We start from the raw sequence: 24,687 nt of genomic DNA, 5'->3' as shown, positions 1-24,687 counted from the left end.
CGACAAACCCCAGGAAATTAGATTCTTTATTTCCATTTTCTGAGTTTCAGTCAGAGTATCAGCTTCAAAAATAAATGAAGTAAGGTCACATAAACTGGTGGGATAATAAAACAGCAACCCTAAGCTACAGCTCCACAGGGGAAACTCCAGGATACATCTTGACCCATTAAATATTGCCCCTCTTCTCCAAGAGCAGCTGCAAGGAGTAAGAAATTTCACCTTCAACAGCATCTGAGAGGTTGTTGGGAGTACAGGAACAGAGTAGAAAAACTCAGCTTTCCTATTTCCAATAACACCAGGATAGCAAAACAAGAGAGTTGAAAAGTATTTACAAAGGTATCTACAAGACACAGCTACAGTGCTCCCAGGATGCTCCAAGGCTCTGGAATTGCTGCCTCCAGCCAGGAGCAGATCTCCCCCAGTCCTGCTCCAGTTAAGAGCCATCCTGCTGGTCCTCGATCTTCGGGGCCAGGTAGTACTTCAGGTGTCCCATGTCAGCGATCTTGTACTCCACAACTGCGGGAGAGAAGGGAGAGAGGGAGTTCAGAGGGTTCTGTGGGACATGCAGCTCCAGCTTCAGCTCCAGCTTCAGCTCCAGCTCTGCCCTGGCACTCACCCAGAGGAACATCTGCAGACATGCTGAGCGTGACTGTGGGGGACAGGGGGGTGGCTTTGGTGAAGAAGTTCAGGTACCTCAGGGCGAAGGTCAGCTGCACCGGCTCGTTCATCTCTATTGTAACCTGGGGAGGTGAGAGAGGATTCCAGAGCCCTGGCACAGCTCAGGCCACAGCCACCAGGGCTGGGAGCAGCAAGTGGGAGAGGATTCCAGAGCCCTGGCACAGCTCGGGCCACAGCCACCAGGGCTGGGAGCAGCAAGTGGGAGAGGATTCCAGAGCCCTGGCACAGCTCGGGCCACAGCCACCAGGGCTGGGAGCAGCAAGTGGGAGAGGATTCCAGAGCCCTGGCACAGCTCAGGCCACAGCCACCAGGGCTGGGAGCAGCACAGCTGCAGCTCCAGGGCTGCTCCCAGCCCTGCTGCAGCTCCCAGCCAAGGATCACGCTGCAGGGACTCAGGGACTCATGGCTCACCGCAGGGCTGGCCCTCAGTGACCCTTTCCAACCTCAACCCTTCCCCAGCTCCAGGATCCCCCAGAGAAGTGGCTTTGCAAAGCCCCGAGCCCTGCATGGCAACTCACAGCCTCCTCCTCCTTGTCCACGTTGCTGGTCTGGGACAGTTTGATGTTGCCGTTGCCCAGCTCGCCGTTGGCCGAGAACTTGACGCCGTCCTTGGCGCAGGAGATGACCACGGCGTCGCCGATGTGGCTCAGGTCCCGGCAGATGCGCGCAAACTCGGCCGAGGGCATCTTCACCACGCAGCTGTACTCCTGCTCCTGGGGGACAGGGACAGCTGCCAGGGCCAGGGGCACCCACAGGGACACCTTGCCAGGGCCAGGGGCACCCACAGGGACACCTTGCCAGGGCTGGGGCGCTCCCAGGGACACCCTACCAGCCCCAGGCCTGTCCAGCGCTCCCAAGGCCGCTGTGTTACGGGATGTGATGTGAGCCCAGTTCCGCCCCAGTGCCACCAGTCACCTGAGCTGTTACTTACTGGGATCCCCAGCTGCTCCACATCGAGATCCATCAGCTTCATCTCGTAATCAGAAACTTTCTCCTGGTCTGCAGAAGCAAAGCAGGGTTACAGCAAAGAGCAGAGTGACAAACACCAACTGGACTGCTGCCACTCCCCTCAATAATGACAGTGAGGTTTCCCTTTGTTGCTGCAGCAGCCTTTCACAGGCTGTAAGGGTACTGCCAAAAACATCTCTGTGCAGCCCGAAACATTCCTCCTCTTATAACGAAAATATTTATCAACTTGATCAAGTTTCTATATCCAAACTGTCCCAAGACTCAGGTGTCCCCTCCCACTCCTGCAGGCCCCACTGCCATGTCCCTCCCTCCTGCATTTCCCAGCACAGCCCAGGAACAAAGGGCTCCCCCAGTGAGAACCCCACTCACTGGGTGCCTCGAACACCAGAGCCAGGGTGTCGGCGTTGTCCTCGGCCCGCAGGGTGATGATGTCCTCATTCCCTGCACATTTCAGGATTTTGGACATGCTGCAGGGGAGAAAGGCAGGTGAGCCACGGGGCTGGGAGCTGGCAGGGCAGGAGGGGATGTGATAGCAGTTATCAGGCTCTCCTTCCAACACTCTTGGGACACTCCCCAGCCTCTCTGGCCGATCTCTTCCAGTACTTGGTCGCCCACAAACTTCTTCCTCATACACGGGGTGGAACTTCAGCTCCTGCCTTTCCTCTTGTCCCACGGCTGGGCAGATCCTGGACCCATCCTCTGCCCCTCCCATGGGTATTGACACATAGGGATGATTTCCCTCTCTCAGCAGTCTCCTCCCGAGGCTCCAGGCCCCTCATCTTTGTCACCCTCCGTGTCTCTCCTCTCTGACCAGCGGGGCAGGAAGGACCAGCAGCTCCCCGGCCCGCCGGCAGTGCTGCTCCTGCCGCTCCCGGGGGCTCTGCAGGGCCTTTCCAGAGGGCGGCAGGGCTTTAGAGCCGTCACTCCCTCCCCGCTCGGAGCCATGGCGGCGGCTCCCGCCAGCGCTGCCTTTTCCCGCCACTCGCCGGCAGTGACGTCACGGCCGCGCCGCGCGCCGCGAAAAACGGCGCGAGAGCCGTGAGGGGAACGGAGGGGGAGAGAAAAAGGCTGAAGGGCTGCGAGCACCCCCGGCACCCCCGCACCTCCAGGGCACCCCTGCACCTCCCCTCACAGCGCTTCCCCGCAGCCCTGAGCGCCACAGCCGCCCCATGGCAGCGCCCCAGGAGAGCCCGCCGCCGGCTGACCTGGACAGGTTGACGCCCATGGCGATGTTGCGGTCGCAGCGGTACGTGTCGAAGCCCTCCGACCGCAGCGTGAGCTGCACCAGGGAGACGTGCGAGGAGTCCATGCTCTGCAGGCTGATGCCGCCCGAGCCCAGGTCCCAGCAGGCCTCGGTGATGAGGTCCTTGAGGGCCTCCAGCACTCGCTTGAGCACCGAGCCCTGCACCAGCCGCGCCTCGAACATCCTGGCGGTGTTTTAGCAGCAGCACCCGCGAGAGCGGCACGAAAGGAACTCAAGGCGGAACAACCGAAAATCCACCAGGCCGGCCCGCCAAGCCCCCTTTATGCACTCCGCCGCCCCGCCCTCCGCCGCGCAGCAGCCAATCACCAGCGCCGCTCTCCTCCTTCAGCCCAAGCCCCTCCGAGCTCACATACAGCTCCCCGCCGCGCTCCGGCCAATCCCAGCGCCGCTCCTCCCCTTAGACCCGCCCCTTCGTGCGGCGGGAGCCAATCACCGCGCGGTTTACACAGGCCGCGCGTCTCGCTTCGTTGCGCAGCGTTGGCGGCAGTGCCCGTTGGCTGCAGCGCCGCCGGTCCCTCACAGGCGGCCTGGCCGTACGGACGGCTCGGTGCGCGCCTCTCCTCAGGCACCTGAGCCAAGACCAGCCATAACACAAGCCCTTCTGTCCCCTGCGACAAACCCCTCACGCTTCTCCCGCCACCTTCCCGCGCGCTCTCTCGCGCCACACATTATGGCGGCCCCCACCATCCGGGCACACCTGGGCGCGGCCATGCCTCTCCCCCTAAACCCCGCCCCCTCGCCCATCCCACGCCTGCCATTGGCCTGGCCCCCGCGCAGGCCCCGCCCCCTCGGCGCTATTGGCCGGCGGTTGTGCCTGTGCGGTGTCGCCCCCCGGTGGCGGTGGCGGCGGGTGCGGGTCCGGCATGAGCGAGGCGCGGCTGAGGCCCGGGCGCGGCCCCGGCGGGGCCCGGGAGCCCCAGGACAAGGTGCGGATCCGCCCCGGGGGCACCGGGGGGCGGCAGGGACCGGGGGGAACCGGGGGAAGTGGGGGGGCGCGGGGCCTGCGCGCCGCGGGGTCCCGGCGGCCCGCGGTGAGGCCGCCGTGAGGGCCCCGGGTGCCCCGCGCTCGGCTCGTCGGCCCCGGGCGGGCGGATCCCGCCTGAGGGGGTTTGGAGCAGCGAGGGGGTCTGGGCGTGGGCGGGATGGCGCAGGAGGGGTCGCGGAGCTTCGCTGAGGGGACAGCGCGGTGGCTGCAAGGGACTGAAGGGGGTTCAAACCTGCCCTGGGACCCCCTAAATCATCCTCAGGGAGTGATGGGGGGGTCCAAACCTGCCCTGGGAACCCCTAAATCATCCCTAAGGAGTGACAAGGGGGTCCAAACCTGCCCTGGGACCCGCTAAATCATCCTCAGGGAGTGATGGGGGGGTCCAAACCTGCCCTGGGACCCCCTAAATCATTCCCAAGGAATGACAGGGGGTCCAAACCTGCCCTGGGACCCCCTAAATCATCCTCAGGGAGTGATGGGGGGGTCCAAACCTGCCCTGGGACCCCCTCAATCATCCTCAGGGAGTGATGGGGGAGGATCAAACCTGCCCTGGGTCCCCCTAAATCATCCCTAAGGAGTGACGGGGGGTCCAAACCTGCTCTGGAACCCCTTAAATCATCCTCATGGAGTGATGGAGGGGTTACAAACATCCCCTTAGAGAAGGGTTTGGGATGTCCTGAATCATCCCTAATGACGGGGGAGTTACAAACCTGCCTTGGGACCCCCTAAATCACCCCCAGGGAATGACAGGGAGGTTCTAAACCTCCTTTGGGACCCCTTAAATCATCCCCAGGGAATGACAGGAGGGTTGGAAACCTTAGGAAACCTTATGGAAGGGTTTGGGACTTCCTAAATCATCCCTAAGCAATGATGTGGGTGTTTCCAAACTTCCCCTTAAGGAAGGGTTTGGGACCTCCTAAATGATCCCAGGGAAGGAGCTGGGGGTTCCAAACCCCTCGGGTTCCCTTAGGGAAGGCTTTGGGATCCCCTCAGCCATCCCCAGGATTTACTGAGGGCTGGCACTGCCTTTTTCCAAAGGGAAAAGTTTATTTTCATGGCAGGAGAGGCACGGGGAGCAAACCTGGCTCTGCTTCCCTGTGCCATCCCTGCTGTGCCAGCCCGAGCCTGCCTGGATGCTGAGGGTTTGCTCTGTGAGTCCTTTGTCACCCTTTGTCACCCTTTGTCACCCTTTGTCACCCTTTGTCACCCTTTGTCACCTCTGCTCCTGCGCCTCCCAAGGCGGAGGGGAGCAGGAGGAGCAAACAGGGAGAACTTTGGGAATGACGTTTGCAGGGTGATGGGGAGCAGCAGTTTTTGCTGTTCTGGAGTTTGATGCTCTTACCTCAGGCTGGTCCCTCAGCCCCCAGCAGCAGCAAATCGATGTTTTCTCCATTAGTGCACTGCTCAGAGCAGCACCAACCAGCAGGCAGAGCTCCCTGCAATTTAAATGCAATTTTAATGTGATTTTAATGCCATTTTAATGCCAGTTAAACACCTGCTTTGGGAGAGTTTGGTGGTGCTGATGTGGTCAGGGAGGGATCTGGGACAGAGTGGTTGACCCTGGGGTGGCTCTGGGGGCTGTGCCTCCCTCACTGGAGCTCTCTGACACTGGGCAAGGAGCTGTGAGATGGCTCCAGCTGTGCAGAGGGTGAGACCTTGAGCTGTGCCCATGTCTGCAGCAGAAAACCTTCAGGGAGTTTTGTATTGTGTTTTTATGTGCTGGGAGCTGGAGGAGAGGCAGGGCTGCAGCACAACAAACACAAACGGGCTGGGCCAAGCTGGGATTGGCTTTAGCTGCCCCTGAGGAAGCTCAGAGGACAATCCTGTGCCCCTGAGGAAGCTCAGAGGACAATCCTGTGCCCCTGAGGAAGCTCAGAGGACAATCCTGTGCCCCTGGAGAAGGTGTGAGGACAATCCTGTGCCCCTGAAGAAGCTCAGAGAACAATCCTTTGCCCCTGAGGAAGGTCTGAGGACAATCCTGTGCCCCTGAGGAAGCTCAGAGGACAATCCTGTGCCCCTGAGGAAGCTCAGAGGACAATCCTGTGCCCTTGGAGAAGGTGTGAGGACAATCCTGTGCCCCTGAAGAAGCTCAGAGGACAATCCTGCCATCTCCAGGCCCTGTTTTCATGTGCATTGAGCCTTCTGAAGGACTCCTGTGACATTTCCTTCCAGCTGGTGACCTGGAGTGTCCTTACTAGAGAGAGTCCACCTTCCTATTGTGCTGCTCCTCATCAAACAGCTCAAACTGAACCACAGTGATGTTTGATCACAGAAACAGCAGAGAAATTCCCCAAATGGCCCAAAGCAGCTGCAGGGAGGCTCAGCAAGGCCAATCCTGGTGGAACCCATCTCCCTGCTGGGTGGCAGGCGTGGATTTCCTGCCTGGCGTGCTGCAGTTGTGTTTTCAGCGCTGGAGGAGAATTGCAGCGGGATGTAAACACCGGGATCGTGCTGGTTTGGGCTTGGTGCCACTTCCCTGTTTTGGCAAGGCACAGGGAGAGGCTGGTTTCACTTTGTGCTGCTCTGCCCCTCGCTCGCTGTGCCAGCCCTGGTGTGTCCCTGGGCTGCCTCAGGAGATCCTGGGGTTAAAAATTATAAAAATTAAAGCCCCTTCTGGAAAATGGAGATTTTAATACTGGGGTTGAAGAGGGGAGAGGAATGGGGCAGTTCCCTGGATTTAAATTAGGAATTAAAGCCCTTTGTGGAAAATATTGAGGTTTTCATTACTGGGGTTAAAGAGGAGAGAGGAGTGGGGCAGTTCCCTGGGTGTAAATTAGGAATTAAAGCCCTGTGTGGAAAATATTGAGGTTTTCATACTGGAGTTAAAGAGGGGAGAGGAATGGGGCAGTTTCCCCCATGTAAATTAGGAATTAAACCCCTGGAAAATATTGAGGTTTTCATTGCTGAGGCTGCTAGGTTTGTATTAATTAAATTAATTGTATTTGCTTTGATCCTGCAGAGGTGCAGTTGGTCCCTTCTGTTCCAGCTCTCTTGCCCAAAAAAGCAACTCCATTTCCCTTTTCAGCATTTATTTTATAACATTTTGTGTCACAGCTTTTTGTTAAAATCTGGCAGGAAGTCTAAACAAGAGAGCTCAGCTCCAAGGAAAGTACCTAAATAATGGCATTTCTGGAGGTAATTTAATCTGCCAGCCTTGGGTGCTTAACTGGGTATCCGTGTTGGGCAGAAGATTTTTGGCAGGGAGAGAGAGCAGGCTCGTTTCTATGGCAACTGAGATCATGTCGTGGATATTTGTGTGAAAAACCCGATGAGAAAATCATCTCAGAGCGAGCAGAAATTTCTCACCAGCCTCTGGAAGGAGTGGAGTTGTGTAAAGGAAGCTCAAATAAAGTCAATTTTCTGGGCATCCTTCCTTCAGGGTGATGGAATATCCCTTGGCAAACGCTGCTTAGAGCTGTTGGTTTAACGAAGAGGAAAAGTGAGCAGGTATCTGGATTTTCCCAGCTCTGGTTCAGCAGCCAGGAGAGGCAGCCCTCGCAGAGATTTGGCCTTGGACTCCTTCTCCTCTCCATGACTTGTGCAGGAACCAAGGAATTGGGATAAATTCCCATCTGGATTTTATTCTGCATTCCTTTTTCCCATTATTCTGTAAGGAGCCTTCAGTCCTGAGATGATCAATGGAAGGAGGAGCCCTGGGCTCACCTGCGGGCTTGGCCAAAACCAACAAAATAACCCCAAATTGGTTAAACCCCCCTGGCTGTGAGGGCAGGGCCCTGGGATGGTGACCCTGGAGGGGAGGTGTCCCCAGGGCAGTGCCACAGCTGGGTGGCATCACCCCAGGGTGCTTCAGCTCAGGCTCAAACCCGTTAATTAGCACCCACTCAGCTGCTACAGCTGATGATTTGTAGGCTGACGGGGCAATTTGCATAAAAGGTATAAAAATAGCCTCAATTATCCAGTCCTAGCCTGTGTGTGGCACAATGTCCTTAAAGTCTCAGGGATTTGGGGGGATCTGGGGAGGGAGAAGAGCTCATTCCCAGCTCAGGGGGATCTGAGCAGGGATCAGGATGTGACAGGGATGAGGCTGGGCAGGGATGAGGCTGTGACAGGGACCAGGATGTGACAGGGATCATGCTGAGCAGGGATCAGGCTTTGGAATGGATCATGCTGAGCAGGGATCAGGCTTTGGAAGGGATCAGGCTGAGCAGGGATCAGGCTTTGGAATGGATCATGCTGAGCAGGGATCAGGCTTTGGAAGGGATCAGGCTGAGCAGGGATCAGGCTTTGGAATGGATCATGCTGAGCAGGGATCAGGCTTTGGAAGGGATCAGGCTGAGCAGGGATCAGGCTTTGGAATGGATCATGCTGAGCAGGGATCAGGCTTTGGAATGGATCATGCTGAGCAGGGATCAGGCTTTGGAAGGGGTCAGTCTGAGCAGGGATCAGGCTTTGGAAGGGATCATGCTGAGCAGGGATCAGGCTTTGGAAGGGATCAGGCTTTGGAAGGGATCAGGCTTTGGGAGTGGATCAGGCTTTGGAGTGGATCAGGTTTCGGAGGGGATCAGGACATCAGCTCGGTCCCACCGTCAGATTCCTCATTCCTGGAGCTTTCCTTTCCTCCCCTCTTGGCCAGGCCTGGCAGTGAGGCAGCACGGGAGCTCTGTCCCTTCCTCCTGCTCTCTGAGCACTTTGGGAAGCCTCTGATCCTGCAGGCAGGAATTTCCTGCTCTGGCTTTGGGCTGTAAAACTCGGGGGTGCTGCTTGGGTCCTTTTGGCAGGCTGGGGAGCTGTGTGGGGTGAGGGACACTGGGACTGGGTGAGAAACGTGCTGGAGGATCTGGATTTCAGCCTGGGCACAGGAGAAGCCGAGTTTGGTCTGGCTGGAGCTATTCTGATTGCTCCCAGAGGAATTCTGCAGAATTCCTGTTATTGGAGAGCACACTGCAATGGGAGCAGCTAAATACAGAGCCCAGATTGCCCAAAGCCTGACCTGTGCTGGGTAGGAGATGCCAAATCTGTGCTCTCCAGGGAGTGTTATCATTTCCAGTCTCTGCCTGCTGCCATATGGATGTGTGTTCCCAGCTGAGTGGCACCAAAGCTGCTCCAGATGGGATTTCTGGGTCAGTTAAAAACCCCCTGAGGGAAAAGCCAGGTTGCATTTCACTGCCAAAGCCCCCCAGAGCCGTGTGAGGGCTGGCAGAGATGTGGGGCTGAGGGCAAAGCCAAACCTCCCTCCCAGAGATGAATGGAAAGGGGAGGTGACACTGGGTGACACTGGGTGCTGCTGGCTGCAGCTCTGCTCATCCCTGGGAATCATCTCTGACATCACGGAGGTATTTTTAGCTGCCTCCACCTGACAGCACCTCCTTGTCCTTGGCTGATTTCAGAGCCTGGCCTGCAGCCACTGGCAGGGAATAATTACCTTTTCCTGCTTTAAATAAGGGAGCAGCCCCAGCCTTGCTGAGCTGCAGGCACCCCAGCCTGTTTGGAGCTCTGCAGACAATGGGAGTTCATCCCCAGAGCCTCGCTGTTGGCAGAGCTGCCAGCACTCGGCAGCTCAGCTCCCCCTGAGCTTTTCCTGCAGGCACAGTCACTTTTCAGGGAGTTTCCAGAGGCCAAGGGCAGGGACTCTGCCTGCCTGGATGCTCCCCAGGGATGGCCTTTTCCTTCCTTGCAGGAGCTGTGCTGCTGGAGCTGGGCCAGCTGCCCAGCTGGGGCTTTTCCCTGCTCAGGGGCTGGGCCAGGGGGAAGAGTGGCCTGGGAAGAGCCAGGACTCGCCTGGGATCCCCTTCCCAGGCCTGGCAGAGCTGGGCTTGTTCAGCCCCAGGCACAGGACTTGGCTCTGGGCTGTCCTGGATGTCCCGAGACCCTGGCAGGGGCTCAGAGACCCTGGCACCAAGTCAAAAACACCTGTGGCTTCCATTTTAGCCCATGGAAAAAACTGCCAGCTCTGTATGAGGAATTACAAGCCACAAGGGTTTGAGTAATGTGGTAATTGCATTTACACAGGGTGAAAAAGTAGAATTTTAGGGTTTTAAAATAAGGGGTTCAAGGGTACAAGATGGAGGGATTTGGGTGTCTCCTGACCTTCTTCTTCTCCTTGCCCTCCATGTCTTGCTCTGCTAGTGACTTTTCTACTTGTTTGAGGTACAGACATGCTGTCCAACATAAATGACAGATATTGGTGTGTTATTGTAAACATAGCACACGTAGTTTTTGGTATAAAATAATAAACACCACCCCAGGGGGGTGGGAGTCTGTCACAGACTGACCTGCTGGACAGAGCTCCTGGAGAAAGTGTGTTAGAGATAAGAAAAATAAACAACCTATAGATAAGAGAAAATAAACAGCAAATAAACACAATCAAAATAAACATCAGTAAGAGCAGCTGACCCTGCTTTTGGCATTCTGACTTTTTTGGCTGCATGGGCTGGGCAGCAAGGATTTTACATCCCTGGGGTCACCTGCAGACCCCGAGAGGCCTGGCAGTGTCCCTCTGCAGCAGCTGGGTTTCTCCTGGCCACGGGGGATGCCTGGGCCAGGGTGATAAGCCAGGCTCTTCCTCCCCAGCTGCCTGGGGATGGGCTCAGGGTTATTTTTAGTGTCCTCAAGCAGCCGGCGCCTCAGAAGTCTGTCCAAGCCTGGAGCCTGCCCACTTGGAGGCCTTCCTTCCTGGCTGATTTGGGCAGTGCTACATTCTCTGACACCTGCCTGGGGACTGGGACCTTGTGGGAATTCCTGCTAACAAGCCCTGGAGCGCTCGGAGATGCTCATCAATCAGCCTGGAGGTGTCTGTGGCTGTGCAGGGGGAGCAGGCCCTGTTCTGTGCCTGCTGCTGAGGCTGAGGCACCCTCAGAGCCCTCCTGGATCCACTGAAACACCTGAGGCTGCTCTCATGTGTTTAGGCCTGGGTGGTAGCCAGGGTATTTCCTTCTCCTCCCTCCCTGGTGCAGAAGCAGAGAGCTGGTGAGTGCTGGGGCCAGCCCAGAGTGGCTGCTAAAGCTCCTTGGCTCTGTTTGTGCTGCAGGAGTCGGAGTCTGAGAACAGGCTGGATGGAGAGACAGCGTCAGACAGCGAGAGCAAGTCCGAGTTTGGGGGCTCCTCCCCAGTGCCAACCTCAGATGACACCCCAGAGGTGCTGAACAGGGCCCTCTCCAACCTGTCCTCGAGGTAAAAACACTCCCTGGGCAGGGCTCTGACCATCTTGTCCATCCATCCCTGTCCATCCATCCCTGTCCATCCATCCTATCCATCACAGTTTTATTCCAACATCTGGTATTTATAGAATTCTAAAGGTGACTGTGGATTGGAGGATGGAATCTCCACCTCTCCAACCACACTGGTCCAAAGATCAATCAGTCAATCCTTTCTCTCCACCCACAGAGAAATATGTAAATTATTCTATTTTTACATGAAATCGTGTGGGAACTCTGACTCTTAAACATGTTAACATTATCAGAAGGTTTAAAGAAGTTTTATGAGAACTTTAAAACTTTCAAAAGAGCTATAAAAGAAAACTTAACACTTTTAAAAATCAGGGCAACAGGGAGGGGGCAGGATTTGGGTGGGAAGGGAGGGGACAGGATTTGGGTGGGAAGGGAGGGGACAGAGCAGTGCTGGGTCCTGGCAGGTCCAGGAGCTTGTGGGGGGCTTTGACTCGTGGGGGTTCAGCCCCTGCTGTAACTCTGATCACCCTGAGCTCTGCAGGAGTGCTGGGGGAGCTGCCCTGGTGAGGCAGGAGTTGGGAACGAGCTGGGGATGTCCTCCACATCTGCCTGGGAGGAAATGTTTGTGTCATAGGAGGAGGTGTCACTTCCCTGGTAGTGGGAGAGGCTCCCAGCAGGAGGGTCCAGCAGCCAGGGGCCATCTCTCCTCCTGGAGAGGGGGAATGCTCCCCATTTTTTGGGAATTCACCCTGCAACTTGTCCGAGGGGTGGGAAAGCTGCAGAGCAGGAGCAGAGGCTGCCCTGGGAGGTGCTCAGCTCTCTGCACTCAGTGCAGCTGCTGCAGCCAGGCCTTCATCAGCACATCGAGGCCTCTGTGCCCCACTGAGAGGAAATTTGGGGTTTCCAGTGCTCACTTTCCTTCCTGTGGTGCACAGAGAGCAGAAGTTTCTGTGGCTGCCTTGCTCTGCCTTGTCTTTCTCTGATGTTTTCCTTCTCCGTGGCCCAGATGGAAGAACTGGTGGGTGAGGGGCATCCTCACGCTGGCAATGATCACCTTCTTCTTCATCATCATCTACCTGGGCCCCATGGTCCTGATGACAATTGTAAGTGCTCCAGGGAGGTGTCCTGACCTTCCCTGCAGCAGGGGGAGGTTGCTGGGGAGCTCAGGGCCCTGTGTTCCAGAGATCCTGGGTTCCTCTGTCCCTGGAGGAATCTGCTGCTCAATACCTGAAACTCACACAAGGATGTGTGTGCAGAGGAAAAGGGAGGGAAAAACAACACCCTGAGCATCCCAGGTGGCATTGGGAGGGAAAAGTCACAGCCTGAGCTTCCCTGGGGAGGGAAAAATGATGCCCTAAGCATCCCAGGTGGGATTGGGAGGGAAAAATGGGATTGGGAAGCAGAAATGGCACCTAGAGTTTCCTGGGGGGGACTGGGAGGGAAAATCTCCACGCAGAGTTTCCCGGGGGGACTGGGAGGCTCCTGCAGGGCTGGTGGCTGCTGGAGGAGCAGGTGCCCTGCAGGTGCTGCTTTGTCCCCTCAGGGGCAGAGGTGTGGAACCCACGGGGGGTTTCAGTGCCTGGTGTCCTCCCTGTGCAGGTGATGTGTGTGCAGATCAAATGCTTCCACGAGATCATCACCATTGGCTACAACGTCTACCACTCCTACGACCTGCCCTGGTTCAGGACGCTCAGCTGGTGAGCGAGGGGCTCTCACCTGGGCACCCAGCTGGGCTCTCACCTGGAATTCCTTCCCAAAACCCCACTAACCCACCCCAAAACCCCACTAACCCCACTTCCTGCTGTGTGTGAATTATTTCCCTCCTTTCCCAGGTTCGTGTGTGAATTATTTCCCCTCTCCCCAGGTACTTCCTGCTGTGTGTGAATTATTTCTCTCCCTCTCCCCAGGTATATTTTGCTGTGTATGAATTATTTCCCCTCTCCCCAGGTACTTCCTGCTGTGTGTGAATTATTTCTTCTACGGGGAGACGGTGACGGATTATTTCTTCACGCTGGTGCAGAGGGAGGAGCCGCTGCGGATCCTCAGCCGATACCATCGCTTCATCTCCTTCGCCCTCTACCTGACAGGTGGGCAGGGGGAGATGTGCCAGGGGGGAGATGTGCCAGGTGGGCAGCAGGAGATCAGATCTGCCAGGTGGGCAGCAAGGATGGATCTGACCTGCCAGGTGGGCAGCAAGGATGGATCTGACCTGCCAGGTGGGCAGCAGCTCTGACCTGCCCGGGCACAGAACCCCCTTTGCTCCCCGGGGATGTCACCATGGCCACTCTTGCTTTGGTTGTGGAAAATCCTCAAAACGAGGAGAAAACACCAAAATCTTCATGGGGTCCCCAAATGGTTCACAGGCAATACACTTTATATGTAATATTTATATTTATATTTAAATATTATTTACTTAAATATATTTTTTATTTAAAAATCTGACACATATTTATATATAAACACAATAATACATATTATCTATACACAATACATGTTATATATATAATAGTTCTATTTTTATTTAAATATAAACAATATATAAATACATTATAAATATAAAATACAAATAAAAGAATATTTGATTGCAATCTAACCCAGGGAGTTTGAGTTCCTGGCTGTGGGAGGAATTGCCAGCTCTGACTTTGCTCCTGTCTCCCCTCAGGTTTCTGCATGTTTGTGCTGAGTCTGGTGAAAAAGCACTATCGCCTGCAGTTCTACATGGTGAGTAAATCCGGGCTCTGGGGGGGGCTAAAATTCATGTTTTGGTGAGGTTAAAATACATGTTTTGTTGAGGTTAAATCAGTATTTTGGTGATGTTAAATTTGGGCTGGAAGGGCTCAGCCAGGAGCGCAGCCTCTCTGCTCAGCTCCCCAGCAGCGAGAGGCGCCTCGGGAGCTCGGTGCCAGGAGAGCCCAGCCCAGGAGGCCTGGCCCTGCTCCTGTGCTAATTAACAAATGGCTAACGAGGAAATTAACGAGCGTGGGCGCTGTGCTCTCCCGCAGTTCGGCTGGACCCACGTCACGCTGCTGATTGTGGTCACCCAGTCCCACCTCATCATCCACAACCTCTTTGAGGGCATGATCTGGTGAGTTCTGCTGCGCCCGAGCTGTGTGGGAAAACTGTGGCTTTTCTGGGGTAGCCGTGGCTTTTCTGGGATCCCTGTGTTTTCCTGGAAGTTATCCCAAAGGCGTTATCCCAAAGGAGTTGGGATCCCTGGGAGCTATCCCAGAGGAGTGATCCCAATCCCAGAGGAATATCCCACAGGGGTGATCCCAGTCCCAGTCCCAGGGGTGATCCCAGTCCCACAGGGGTGATCCCAGTCCCACAGGGGTGATCCCAGTCCCACAGGGGTGATCCCAGTCCCACAGGGGTGATCCCAGTCCCGGGGGTGATCCCAGTCCCAGGGGTGATCCCAGTCCCAATCCCAGGGGTGATCCCAATCCCACAGGGGTGATCCCAGTCCCAGGGGTGATCCCAGTCCCAGTCCCACAGGGGTGATCCCAGTCCCACAGGGGTGATCCCAGTCCCAGTCCCACAGGGGTGATCCCAGTCCCAGTCCCAGGGTGATCCCAGTCCCGGGGTGATCCCAGTCCCGCCCCGCAGCGCCGCTCTCCCCGCAGGTTCATCGTGCCCATCTCCTGTGTGATCTGCAATGACATCATGGCCTACATGTTCGGCTTCTTCTTCGGCCGCACGCCGCTCATCAAGGTGGCCACGGGGCCCAGGCATTGGGGATTGGGGAATTTGGGGGGATTTTGGGCTCTTTGGGCTCCCCCAGATCCTGCTCCGGGGCCTCCTTGGCTCTGGAGCCAGGCTCCAATCAGTCCTGGTGGGCATCCCAGCCTTTGAGGCTGGCATTTTATTTATTGTATTTTATATTATTTTGGTTTATTTTTGTTTTATTTTATTTTGGTATATTTTATTTTATTTTATTTTATTCTATTTTATTTTTATTTTAGTTTATTTTGGTTTATTTTATTATATTTTCATTTTTTATTATATTTTGCTTTATTTTGTTTTTATTTATTTTGCTGAATTTTATTTTATTTAGTTGAATTGAATTTTATTTAAAATTAAATTAATTTTGTTTTTTTGGTTGCTTTTTATTTTATTGCATTTTATTTAATTGAATTATATTTAATTGAATTCACTTAATTAAATTAAATCATTGAACCATCAAGGTTGGGAAGATGATCGAATCCAGCAGTTGTTGTGTAATTTGTATGTAATTTGAATTTTTGAATAACTTGAATAATTTATTTTTTTTAAAAATATTTTTATTTCTCTCTTTTATTTCTCTGTTTTATTTGTCTCGCTGGCAGCTCTCCCCAAAGAAGACCTGGGAGGGTTTTATTGGAGGATTTTTCTCCACCGTTCTCTTTGGATTGCTGGTGAGTGTCCATCGTGGTTCTTCCTCCACGGAGCTTCCCTTCCTGGGCAGTTCTGTTAAAAATGCAGTCAGCTTTTGATCTGTCAGGTATTCCACCTTTTCTGGCTGCCAGGGTTGGAATTTTTCAGGTATTTCACCTTTTTGGTCCCAGGGTTGAATTTCTGTCAGATATTTCCCCTTTTTTTGCCCCAGAGTTTGAATCTCTATCAGATATTTCCCCTTTTTTGCTCCCAGGGTTGAATCTGTGTCAGATATTTCCCTTTTTTTCATCCCAGAGTTTGAATCTCTGTCAGATATTAAACTATTCTTGCTGCCAGGGTTGAATTTCTGTCAGATATTTCCCCTTTTTTGGTCTCAGAGTTTGAATTTCTCAGCTATTTCCTTTTTTTTTGCTCCCAGGGTTTGAATGTCTGTCAGATATTAAACTTCTCGTGCTGCCAGGGTCTGAGGTGGTCCCTGGCTGTGCAGGCACTGCTGGAGCCCGGAGTTGCAGGGAGTTTTTAACCCCTGTGCTGGCAATAATTCACATTTCCCTCTGCTGCTGTAGGGTGGGGCTGTGTTTGAGGGAATTCCAGTTCCTGGAGTGCTGTGCCCTGTTTTTGTGACCCTCTGTGCCTTTTGGGGGCTATGTTTGAGGGAATTCCAGCTCCTGGAGTGCCCTTAGCCAATTACTGCCGCTCACTAATTACTCAGCTGTTGTAAATACAGGCGGACACAATGGGAAGAAATGCTGATGTCTGACTCAATGCAGAAGGCTGAATGATTTCTTTATTATAACTACGCTAAAATACATTAATATCCTATATAAAGGAGATACTAAAACTACAAACCTACTTTTTCTAACTACCAAATCAAACTCCTTTCAAGTCCTGGTCCTCTCTTGAGAGTCCAACCACAGGTGGACTGGGTTGGATTGGGTTGGATTGGATTGGATTGGGTTGGATTGGGTTGGATTGGGTTGGATTGGCCACCAGCTCAAACAATCCTCACCAGAACCCAACCAAGCATCACTCCAGGTAAACAATTCTCCAAACACATTCCACGTGGGAACAACAAGCAGCAGAAATAGAAATTGTTTTATCTTTCATTTCTCTCTGTGCACCTCCATGAAACTCCTGAGAGGGGGAGAGATGTGCTGCCACACTCAGCCGTGCCCTTAGTGAGGCTGGGCGAGCGCTCCCTCCTCCCTCAGCTGCTTGCAGGGCTCTCCCCTGGAGGAAGCCCTGAGGAAAACACGAGTTCTGCTCTTTCTCTCCTCTCTCTCCCTGGAGCTGTCCTACGTGATGTCGGGGTACCGCTGCTTCACCTGCCCCGTGGAGTTCAACAACGACACCAACAGCTTCACGGTGGACTGCGAGCCCTCGGAGCTCTTCCAGCTGCAGGAGTACAACGTCCCCGTGGGGCTGCACTCTGTGCTGGGCTGGGTACGCCCCTCTGTGCCCCTGGCTGTTGTTTTTGGGGTGGGATTGGCGAGGGGAGAGCGGGGCTGTGTTTGTCAGAGCACAGGAGGAGCGGAGCTGCTGCTGGGGATGGGGATCCCAGAGGAGTCATCCCAAATCTGGGGACGTGAGCCCACCTGAAAGCCAGCGGGGCTGCAGCCTGGGGGCACGGGAGAGGGGCCGGCTCTGAGGTGCTGCTGTGTGGTGAGTGTGTTCCTGCACTGACAGCGCTGCTGTGCTCTGTGCTGCAGAAAACCGTGCGGATGTACCCGTTCCAGATCCACAGCATCGCCCTGTCCACCTTCGCCTCCCTCATCGGGCCCTTCGGCGGCTTCTTCGCCAGCGGCTTCAAGAGGGCCTTCAAAATCAAGGTGAGGAGGGGGGACTGGGGGTCACGGAGGTTTTGGGGGGGCATGGAGTTCTTCAGGAGGTCCTGGAGGTTTTGGGGGGGCATGGAGGTTCAGGGGAGGAGACACAAAGTGGGTGCTGCTCCTCAAGGCAGTCCCAGAGCTCCAGGGGAAGGGAGGTTTGTTCAGACACGGATGAAACGCTGGAGCAAGATCTGGGTTTTTTGACCAAAAGGGAAGAGACCTTAAGAGTTTAAGTGTGATATTCTAAACCCTGCTGTGGTGCAGGCAGGGGAAGGAAGCCCCGGGCAGGAAATTGTGCAATCTGGGGTGTGCTTTGATGTCTTGGAGGCTGGTTTCACATACAAACAGCCTGTGCTCAGTTAAGATGCCTTGAAAGGCGAGGCAGGGTGGCAGCAGGTAAACATTTGCCTTCCCTGACCTTGGGGCAGCAGAGCTGAGTTGAGCCTTGCTGCCCCTCAGGCTCCAGCAGCTTCAGAAGGGAGAAACTTGGAGAAGCAGGAGCCATTGACCCAAACGTTCCTGTGGTGGGACTGTGCCTTCTGGGCAGGGCTGGGCCGGGGGTGAGCGTGGTGTGGGGGCACCAGAGGCAGCACAGGTGTAGGGAGAGCTCAGGGACATCCCTCTGCTCTGCCAGGACTTTGCCAACACCATCCCGGGCCATGGGGGCATCATGGATCGCTTCGACTGCCAGTACCTGATGGCCACCTTTGTCAACGTCTACATCGCCAGCTTCATCAGGTGATGCTGCTTCCATGGCTCCAGGGGCTTCATTAACTCTTCATTACTCTGTTTTTGTTAAGAAGTCCATTGTTTTATAGACAGTCACCATGCAGGTAGGCACACTTGGTCCTTTACTTAAAACTTGATTACTGTTGGTTGTCGCTACTGGACAATGAAGTTTGGTAAGTTCAAGGGAGAAAAAGAGAAAGTTTTATTCCAGCATCTGGTATTTATAGAATTCCAAAAGTGACCGTGGATTGGAGGATGGAATTACCACCTCTCCAACCACACCGGTTAAACCAACAGTCCATCAATTCTCTCCTCCCACAAAGAATGCAAAACAATGATTATTTACATGAACAGTGCGTGAGAAATCCAGTAGAAATATATAAACATTATCAGAAGGCTAAAGTTTTATGAGAACTCTAAAACTTTTAAAAGAACTATAAAAGAAAACCTAACACTTTTAAAAATCAGGGCAACAATTGATTCATTAACAAACCACTCTGTGGTGGACAAATCTCCATACCACGTTCCACATGCTCAGAACCCAGGTGCAGCAAGGTAAGAATTGTTTCTGGTTCTTTTAAAACTCTGACCTTCTCCCAGCCTTTCCCAGCACTGTGCCTGGGGAAAGTTGTGTTTTGCTATTGGACACAAAATGAGTACACAGAAGAAGAGAAAGTTTTATTTGAACATCTGGTATTTATAGAATTCCAAAGGTGACCGTGGATTGGAGAATGGAATCACCACCTCTCCAACCACACTGGTCCAAAGATCAATCAATCCTTTCTCTCCACCCACAGAGAAATATGAAAACTATTCTATTTATACATGAAATCGTGTGGGAACTCTTGACTCTCAAACATGTAAACATGATCAGAAGGCTAAAAAGTTTTATAACAACTCTAAAACTTCCAGAAGAGCTATAAAAGAAAACACTTTTAAAAATCAGGGCAACAGTTGTGTTTCTCCCTGTGGCCAGGGAGCTGCTGGCACAGGGGAGCCCTGCTGGGGCTCCTGAGCTCTCTGACAGCTGGAACAGCTGGAAATGCAGGGCAGAGGGAACTGGGATCCTCAGCAGAGCTGGGAATGCAGCCCTCAGTGAAACAGGCTGAAAACTTAGCAAGGTAGAAATCTACATTTAGGTGAAATATGAATTATGCTTGCTAGCATAAGTAAAATATGCTGTTTAGCCTGGTAGCTCTGCAGCTTTAGTAAAAGCTGCCCCAACTGAGGGAAAAAAAGTGAATTTCCAGGCTAAAGAGATAGAAGAAGCTCCTCAAACTTTAAAACAAACAGGAGAAGGTGACCCAGGAGTTCTTTCTGTACTTTCTAATAAAACCAGCTGCAAGAGTAACACAAATCAGTAGAATTTGGGCTGCCAGGGGAAGGGAGAACAGGGAACGTTGTGGAATTGCCCTGGGGAAGGGAGAGCAGGGGATGTTCTGGAATTGCCCTGGGGAAGCACAGCAGAGCAGGGATGTTCTGGAATTGCCCTGGGGAAGCACAGCACAGCAGGGATGTTCTGGAATTGCCCTGGGGAAGGGAGAGCAGGGAATGTTGTGGAATTGCCCTGGGGAAGGGAGAGCAGGGAATGTTGTGGAATTGCCCTGGGGAAGCACAGCAGAGCAGGGAATGTTGTGGAATTGCCCTGGGGAAGCACAGCAGAGCAGGGATGTTCTGGAATTGCCCTGGGGAAGGGAGAACAGGGGATGTTCTGGAATTGCCCTGGGGAAGGGAGAACAGGGGATATTCTGGAATTGCCCTGGGGAAGGGAGAACAGGGAATGTTGTGGAATTGCCCTGGGGAAGGGAGAACAGGGGATATTCTGGAATTGCCCTGGGGAAGGGAGAACAGGGGATGTTCTGGAATTGCCCTGGGGAAGCACAGCAGAGCAGGGGACGTTGTGGCATCCCCTCAGCCCCTGCTGACCTGGCTCTGTGTTGCAGGGGCCCCAACCCCAGCAAGCTGCTGCAGCAGTTCCTGGCGCTGCGGCCGGAGCAGCAGCTGCACATCTTCAACACGCTGAGAGCTCACCTGGCCGAGCGGGGAGCGCTGGGCAGCCCCGAGGAGGCGTAGGCTGCACAGGACTGACACTGCCTCCCTGCCCTGCCTGCTTCCAGAGCAGGGCCTCACTTCACTGTAACTCTTCTTCCTTCCTTGGTAAATGTTCGCATTCGTGGTTTATTTTATTTTAATTTTTTTTTTTTTCTAAATAATATATTTATAGAGCTTTGGTTCAAACGAGCAAATCTGGGGTTTGTGGCTGAGAAGGAGTCGAGGCTGGGGAGGGCTGGGTGGGGCAGGAGGGGGTGGCCGTGCTGCTGGAATGTTCCTGGTTCCTTTTGGAATGTTCTGGTTCCTGCTGGGATGTTCTGGCCCTGCTGCTGAGGGGACAGCTGGGGGCAGTGGGAGCTGTCCCAGCAGGGCCTGCCTGGCACAGGAGGAGGATCTGTGCCAGCCCAGCCCCATTTCCCCCTGCAGCCCCTCCTGCCGTGCCTCTCACATTTCCTCCCTGCTGCGCTGATGCAAATCCCATTTCTGTAGCTAGCTGAAGCAGAAACTGGGCACGGGGAGCTGAGGAAGGGCAGCTCTGTGGGGGGATGTGGGAGGTTCAGATTCCTCCAAAACCCAGGGAAGTGAATGAGTTTTTGGGAGTTCCACTGAGCAATTCCTGCCAGGTGAGAACAACTTCCAAACACTCTGGTTTGTTCCCCCCGTTAAATCACCTTTAGAAACCACACTTCTTCCTTTCCCCAAGCTGGGAAACCCCAGAGTGGGATGTTTGCAGGAGCCTGGGCAGCATCTCCAGCCAGTTTCCTTGCTGGGTGGGCTCCAGCTGCAGCTGGGTTTGTTTTCTTTCAGGGATCATGTCTGTCTGTTACTTGAGTTGTAGAAGTCGTGCTGCTGAGTTTACCAAGGTCTGTGTTGCATTTCAGTCCGGGTTCATTTCTCTGCAGGCTTCTGTCCTGCTTTGCTCACTGAATCTTGTCAGAAGTAGTTTGTACTTTATAGCTGCAGGCTTCATTGAATTACTTTCCTTTATTTTGTTATACTTTTTTATTATTTAAAAACGAGAGCCCTAAAGATTGTAAAACTTTGCTTTTTTTTTTTTCTTTTTGTGACCACATAGTGAAAACATCCCCATTTACACCTCGTGCAATGTTCCCAAACACGAGGTGACTCTGATTTTCCTTCTTTCCATAGTTTGTGCATGGGAGAGAGAAACTTTCCCTTATTTTAACCTGGGGAATGAGTGACAGGGAGAGCTCCTGCAGAAGTTGCATTGGAGTTTTCAAGCAGCTGCTGCCACAAACCTTTAGCCACATGTGAGCCCTGCCCCTGCTGCGAGCTGGCTTGGCATCCACAGAGAATAAACCACCTGAAAACGCCCCAAATCCAGAGCTCTCACCCCACATTCTGGTTTCTTTTACCCTTGGTGTGTGTGAACACACAGCACAGGCCCAGCCTCTCCTGCAGTGCTGGCTCTGCTCTGCCTCCCTGGGCAGGAGCTTTGTGCCCAAATTCGGGTGTTTGGAGGAGGGCACGGGCTGCAGAGCAGGCTCTGCTCTTGCAGAGAGTTCTCAGTGGCTGCACGGGCAGCTCGGGACTGCCCTGGTGTCCATGCACATTCCTCCTGCTCCTGCATTTCTCCTGGGGCTGCTCCCTTCCAGCTGAGTCAGGTTCATTCTCTGTCGATGGAGCAATTCTGGAGCAAGCCCTGAGACAGAAGTGCAGAGGAGAACAGAGATGCTCCCATGGCACCTTCCCTGGCAGTGCCAGGGGCCTGGGCCAGCTGGGCTCTCTGGATTCTCCCTGCCCTTGCCAGGATCCCTTCTGGCAGCTGCTGCTCACAGGCAGGAGTGACAGTGCTGATAAATACCCCAAAGCTGTCCCCAGTGAGAAATCCCTGGTGGGTCTTTAGTGTCCTGCTGGTGTGCTTTAACCCTTTTGTTGCTGCTGTGCCCAGCAGGGCAGAGCTGTGCTGCAGCTTTGGGGCAGGGCTGGGCTGTCAGTGCTGGCTGTGGGCACTGGAGGGCAAAGCAGCTCCACGGAGCAGCTGGGAGAGAGCAGAGCTCTGCCTGTGGGTGGCTCAGAATGGCCTGAACTGGAACTGGTTCTGTGGTGAGAAATGGTCTGAACAGGAATTAGTTCTGTGGTGAGAAATGGTCTGATTGGAAATTAATTCTGTCATGAGAAATGGCCTGAGCAGAAATACCCTGATGAGAAAATACCCTGATCAGAAATGCCCTGATCAGACATTCCTTGATCAGACAATTCCCTGACCAGAAATTCCCTGATCAGACATTCCCTGACCAGCTTTGTTCCTGCCTCCAAACCCAGGCAGCTCCTCAGGGGCAGAGCTGCCTGGGAAGTGTTTCCTGCATGAAGAAATCCCTTAAAAGCCACAAAAGAGTGGGAGCAGTGGATGCAGGGAGGAGGGGAGGGAGCTGGGGTTGGGATGGAGGGGGGCTAAAATCCTGTCCCACTCCTTTGCCATGAGCAGGGAATCTCCTGCAGGTCTGGTCTGGCACTGCCAGGGATGGGGTTTGGGAAGGATGGGAGGGTTTGGGAAGGATGGGAAGGTTTGGGAAGGATGGGAGGGTTTGGGAAGGATGGGAAGCTGCTGCTCCTGGCTGCTTTGGCTGGTTCTGGGGTGGAGCTGGTGCCCAGGGATGTGCAGCAGCCCTGCAGGGCCCTGGGGATGCAGCAGCTGCAGGAATTTGGGTGTGGAGGGCACAGAGGGACCCCGGGGACGGGGCAGTTCTGCAGCTGCAGGGCTGGAGCTCAGCCTGGCACGGAAAAAGGTTCAGGGCAGAGGGGAGCTGGTGCCAGCTGGGGTTTGTGTGCGGGGTGGGAGGAGGGGACAGGACCCCGTGGCAAGGTCCCAGGCTGGTGTGGGAGCCACCAGTGTCCCGGCCACCAGCCAGGGAGGTGGCAGTGCCATGGGGAGGGGACACTGGGCACCCCCAGGTGTTTTTGGGGCTGCTTGGGTTTGGACACGGGTTTGGGCCAGGTCTGTGGACCTGGGTGGGAATTCTGCTTTTCCCTGCCTGGCTGCAGTCCTGTGCAGCCCCTGCAGTCCTGTGCAGCCCCTGCAGTCCTGTGCAGCCCCTGCAGCCCCAGCTCTGCAGCCTGGCCTGTTCTTTCTCTGTGCATCGTTCTTCTGGTTCCAGTTCTAGCTGCACTCGTAGAGTTGCCTTCCTTTGACCGAATGTTGGAATGTGAAATATTGTATATTTTAAAGTATTTACCCTATTTATATACTGTATGTTACTGTTAAATAAATATAAATTCCATTACCTGTGGGGAGTTTCATTCAGTGCTCTGGCTGCTGCCATTCCCTCGTTCCCTGGGCTCTCCTTCCCGAGGGATTTCCTGGAGGAGCCAAGGACACATCCCGAGGGGTCCCACGTTCCCCGTGGGGTTTGAGGTGACCCCACAAGCCCAGGCTGCCCCCGTGGGTGCTGGCCCTGCTCCCCTGCAATCCCAGCACGATTCATCCACCTGCAGATTTCACTGGGAGTGGGAAAATCCCCGGGAGCTCCTCTTGCCCCGAGTCCCTCCTTCATCCCAGCCCTCGCTGGGGTCAGCAGGGCAGAACCCTCTGTTCACACAGCAAAATCCTATTTTTAGCTCTGCTGCTGTTTTGTCTGTTTTTCTGACTTATCAGCTCAGCCTCAGCTGCCTCCCAGGGCTTCCTGTCCCTGCAGAGCAGCAGCAGAGCTCGGTGGAAGCCCCAGCAGGTGCCTCCAGAGCCAGCTCCCACCTCCAACAGGGACAGCAGTGCTCAATAGTCAGCAATATTCAATATTCAGCAGTGCTCAATAGTCAGCAATATTCCATATTCAGCAGTGCTCAATAGTCAGCAATATTCAATATTCAGCAGTGCTCAATAGTCAGCAAAATTCCATATTCAGCAGTGCTCAATAGTCAGCAATATTCAATATTCAGCAGTGCTCAATAGTCAGCAAAATTCCATATTCAGCAGTGCTCAATAGTCAGCAATATTCCATATTCAGCAGTGCTCATTATTCAGCAATGTTCAATATTCAGCAGTGCTCATTATTCAGCAATGTTCAATATTCAGCAATGTTCAGTGTTCAGCAATATTCAGTATTCAGCAATATTCAATATTCAGCAGTGCTCAATATTCAGTAATGTTCAATATTCAGCAGTGCTCAATATTCAGCAATATTCAATATTAGCAATGTTCAATATTTAGAAATATTCATCTATATTCAATGTTCAATATTCAATGCACAGCAGTGTTCACTATTCAGCAATATTCAATACTCAGCAACATTGAATATTCAGCATTTTGGTTCATCTTGGGCTCATTTTGTGACCATTTTGAGGCTCATTTTGTGACCATTTTGGTTCATCTTGGGCTCATTTTGGGACCATTTTGGGGCTCATTTTGGGACCATTTTGGTTCACCTTGGGCTCATTTTGGGACCATTTTGGGGCTCATTTTGGGACCATTTTGGTTCACCTTGGGTGCAGCCCTGGCTCTTGTGCTGCCCAAGGAGGATCCATTGAGGAGATGCTGTGAATAAATCCCTGCTTTATTCTGTAACTGCTCCAGCTCAGCACTGCTGGAGCCTCTGGAGCAGCTCCATCAGTTCCTGTGGATTTGGTGGAATCCATTTCCTGCAGCTCTGACCCAGCTCTGCCTGCTTTTAGCAGGGCCAGGTTTTGTGGAAATTTATCTTGGAATGAGTTAAATAACTAATTGTG

General features: G+C 53.6%; 2 protein-coding genes across 2 annotated transcripts; one reads left to right on the top strand and one right to left on the bottom strand.

The window, feature by feature from the left end:
* Positions 1-8: 8 nt before the first annotated feature.
* PCNA (proliferating cell nuclear antigen) lies at positions 9-3,146 on the bottom strand. The gene is made up of 6 exons (XM_085559283.1): positions 2,853-3,146; positions 2,017-2,114; positions 1,610-1,677; positions 1,197-1,391; positions 617-740; positions 9-516 (listed from the first exon to the last, which is right to left on the bottom strand). Exons 1-6 carry the CDS (start codon positions 3,071-3,073, stop codon positions 434-436), a joined length of 789 nt encoding a protein of 262 aa, XP_085415409.1. The 5' UTR covers positions 3,074-3,146; the 3' UTR covers positions 9-433.
* Positions 3,147-3,682: 536 nt separating this feature from the next.
* Positions 3,683-23,249, top strand: CDS2 (CDP-diacylglycerol synthase 2). Its single transcript, XM_085559280.1, has 13 exons — positions 3,683-3,837; positions 10,885-11,027; positions 12,030-12,126; positions 12,623-12,720; positions 12,971-13,110; positions 13,686-13,744; positions 14,026-14,108; positions 14,644-14,731; positions 15,346-15,414; positions 16,685-16,837; positions 17,104-17,223; positions 17,858-17,961; positions 19,896-23,249. The coding sequence occupies exons 1-13, from the start codon at positions 3,775-3,777 to the stop codon at positions 20,023-20,025; spliced, it is 1,347 nt and encodes a 448-aa protein (XP_085415406.1). The 5' UTR covers positions 3,683-3,774; the 3' UTR covers positions 20,026-23,249.
* Positions 23,250-24,687: the final 1,438 nt, after the last annotated feature.

This window comes from Lonchura striata, chromosome 22 (genome assembly GCF_050655825.1).
Source record: "Lonchura striata isolate lonStrDom1 chromosome 22, ASM5065582v1, whole genome shotgun sequence".
In the NCBI taxonomy this organism is placed as follows: domain Eukaryota; kingdom Metazoa; phylum Chordata; class Aves; order Passeriformes; family Estrildidae; genus Lonchura; species Lonchura striata.
This window is presented reverse-complemented; position numbering and strand designations above follow the sequence as displayed.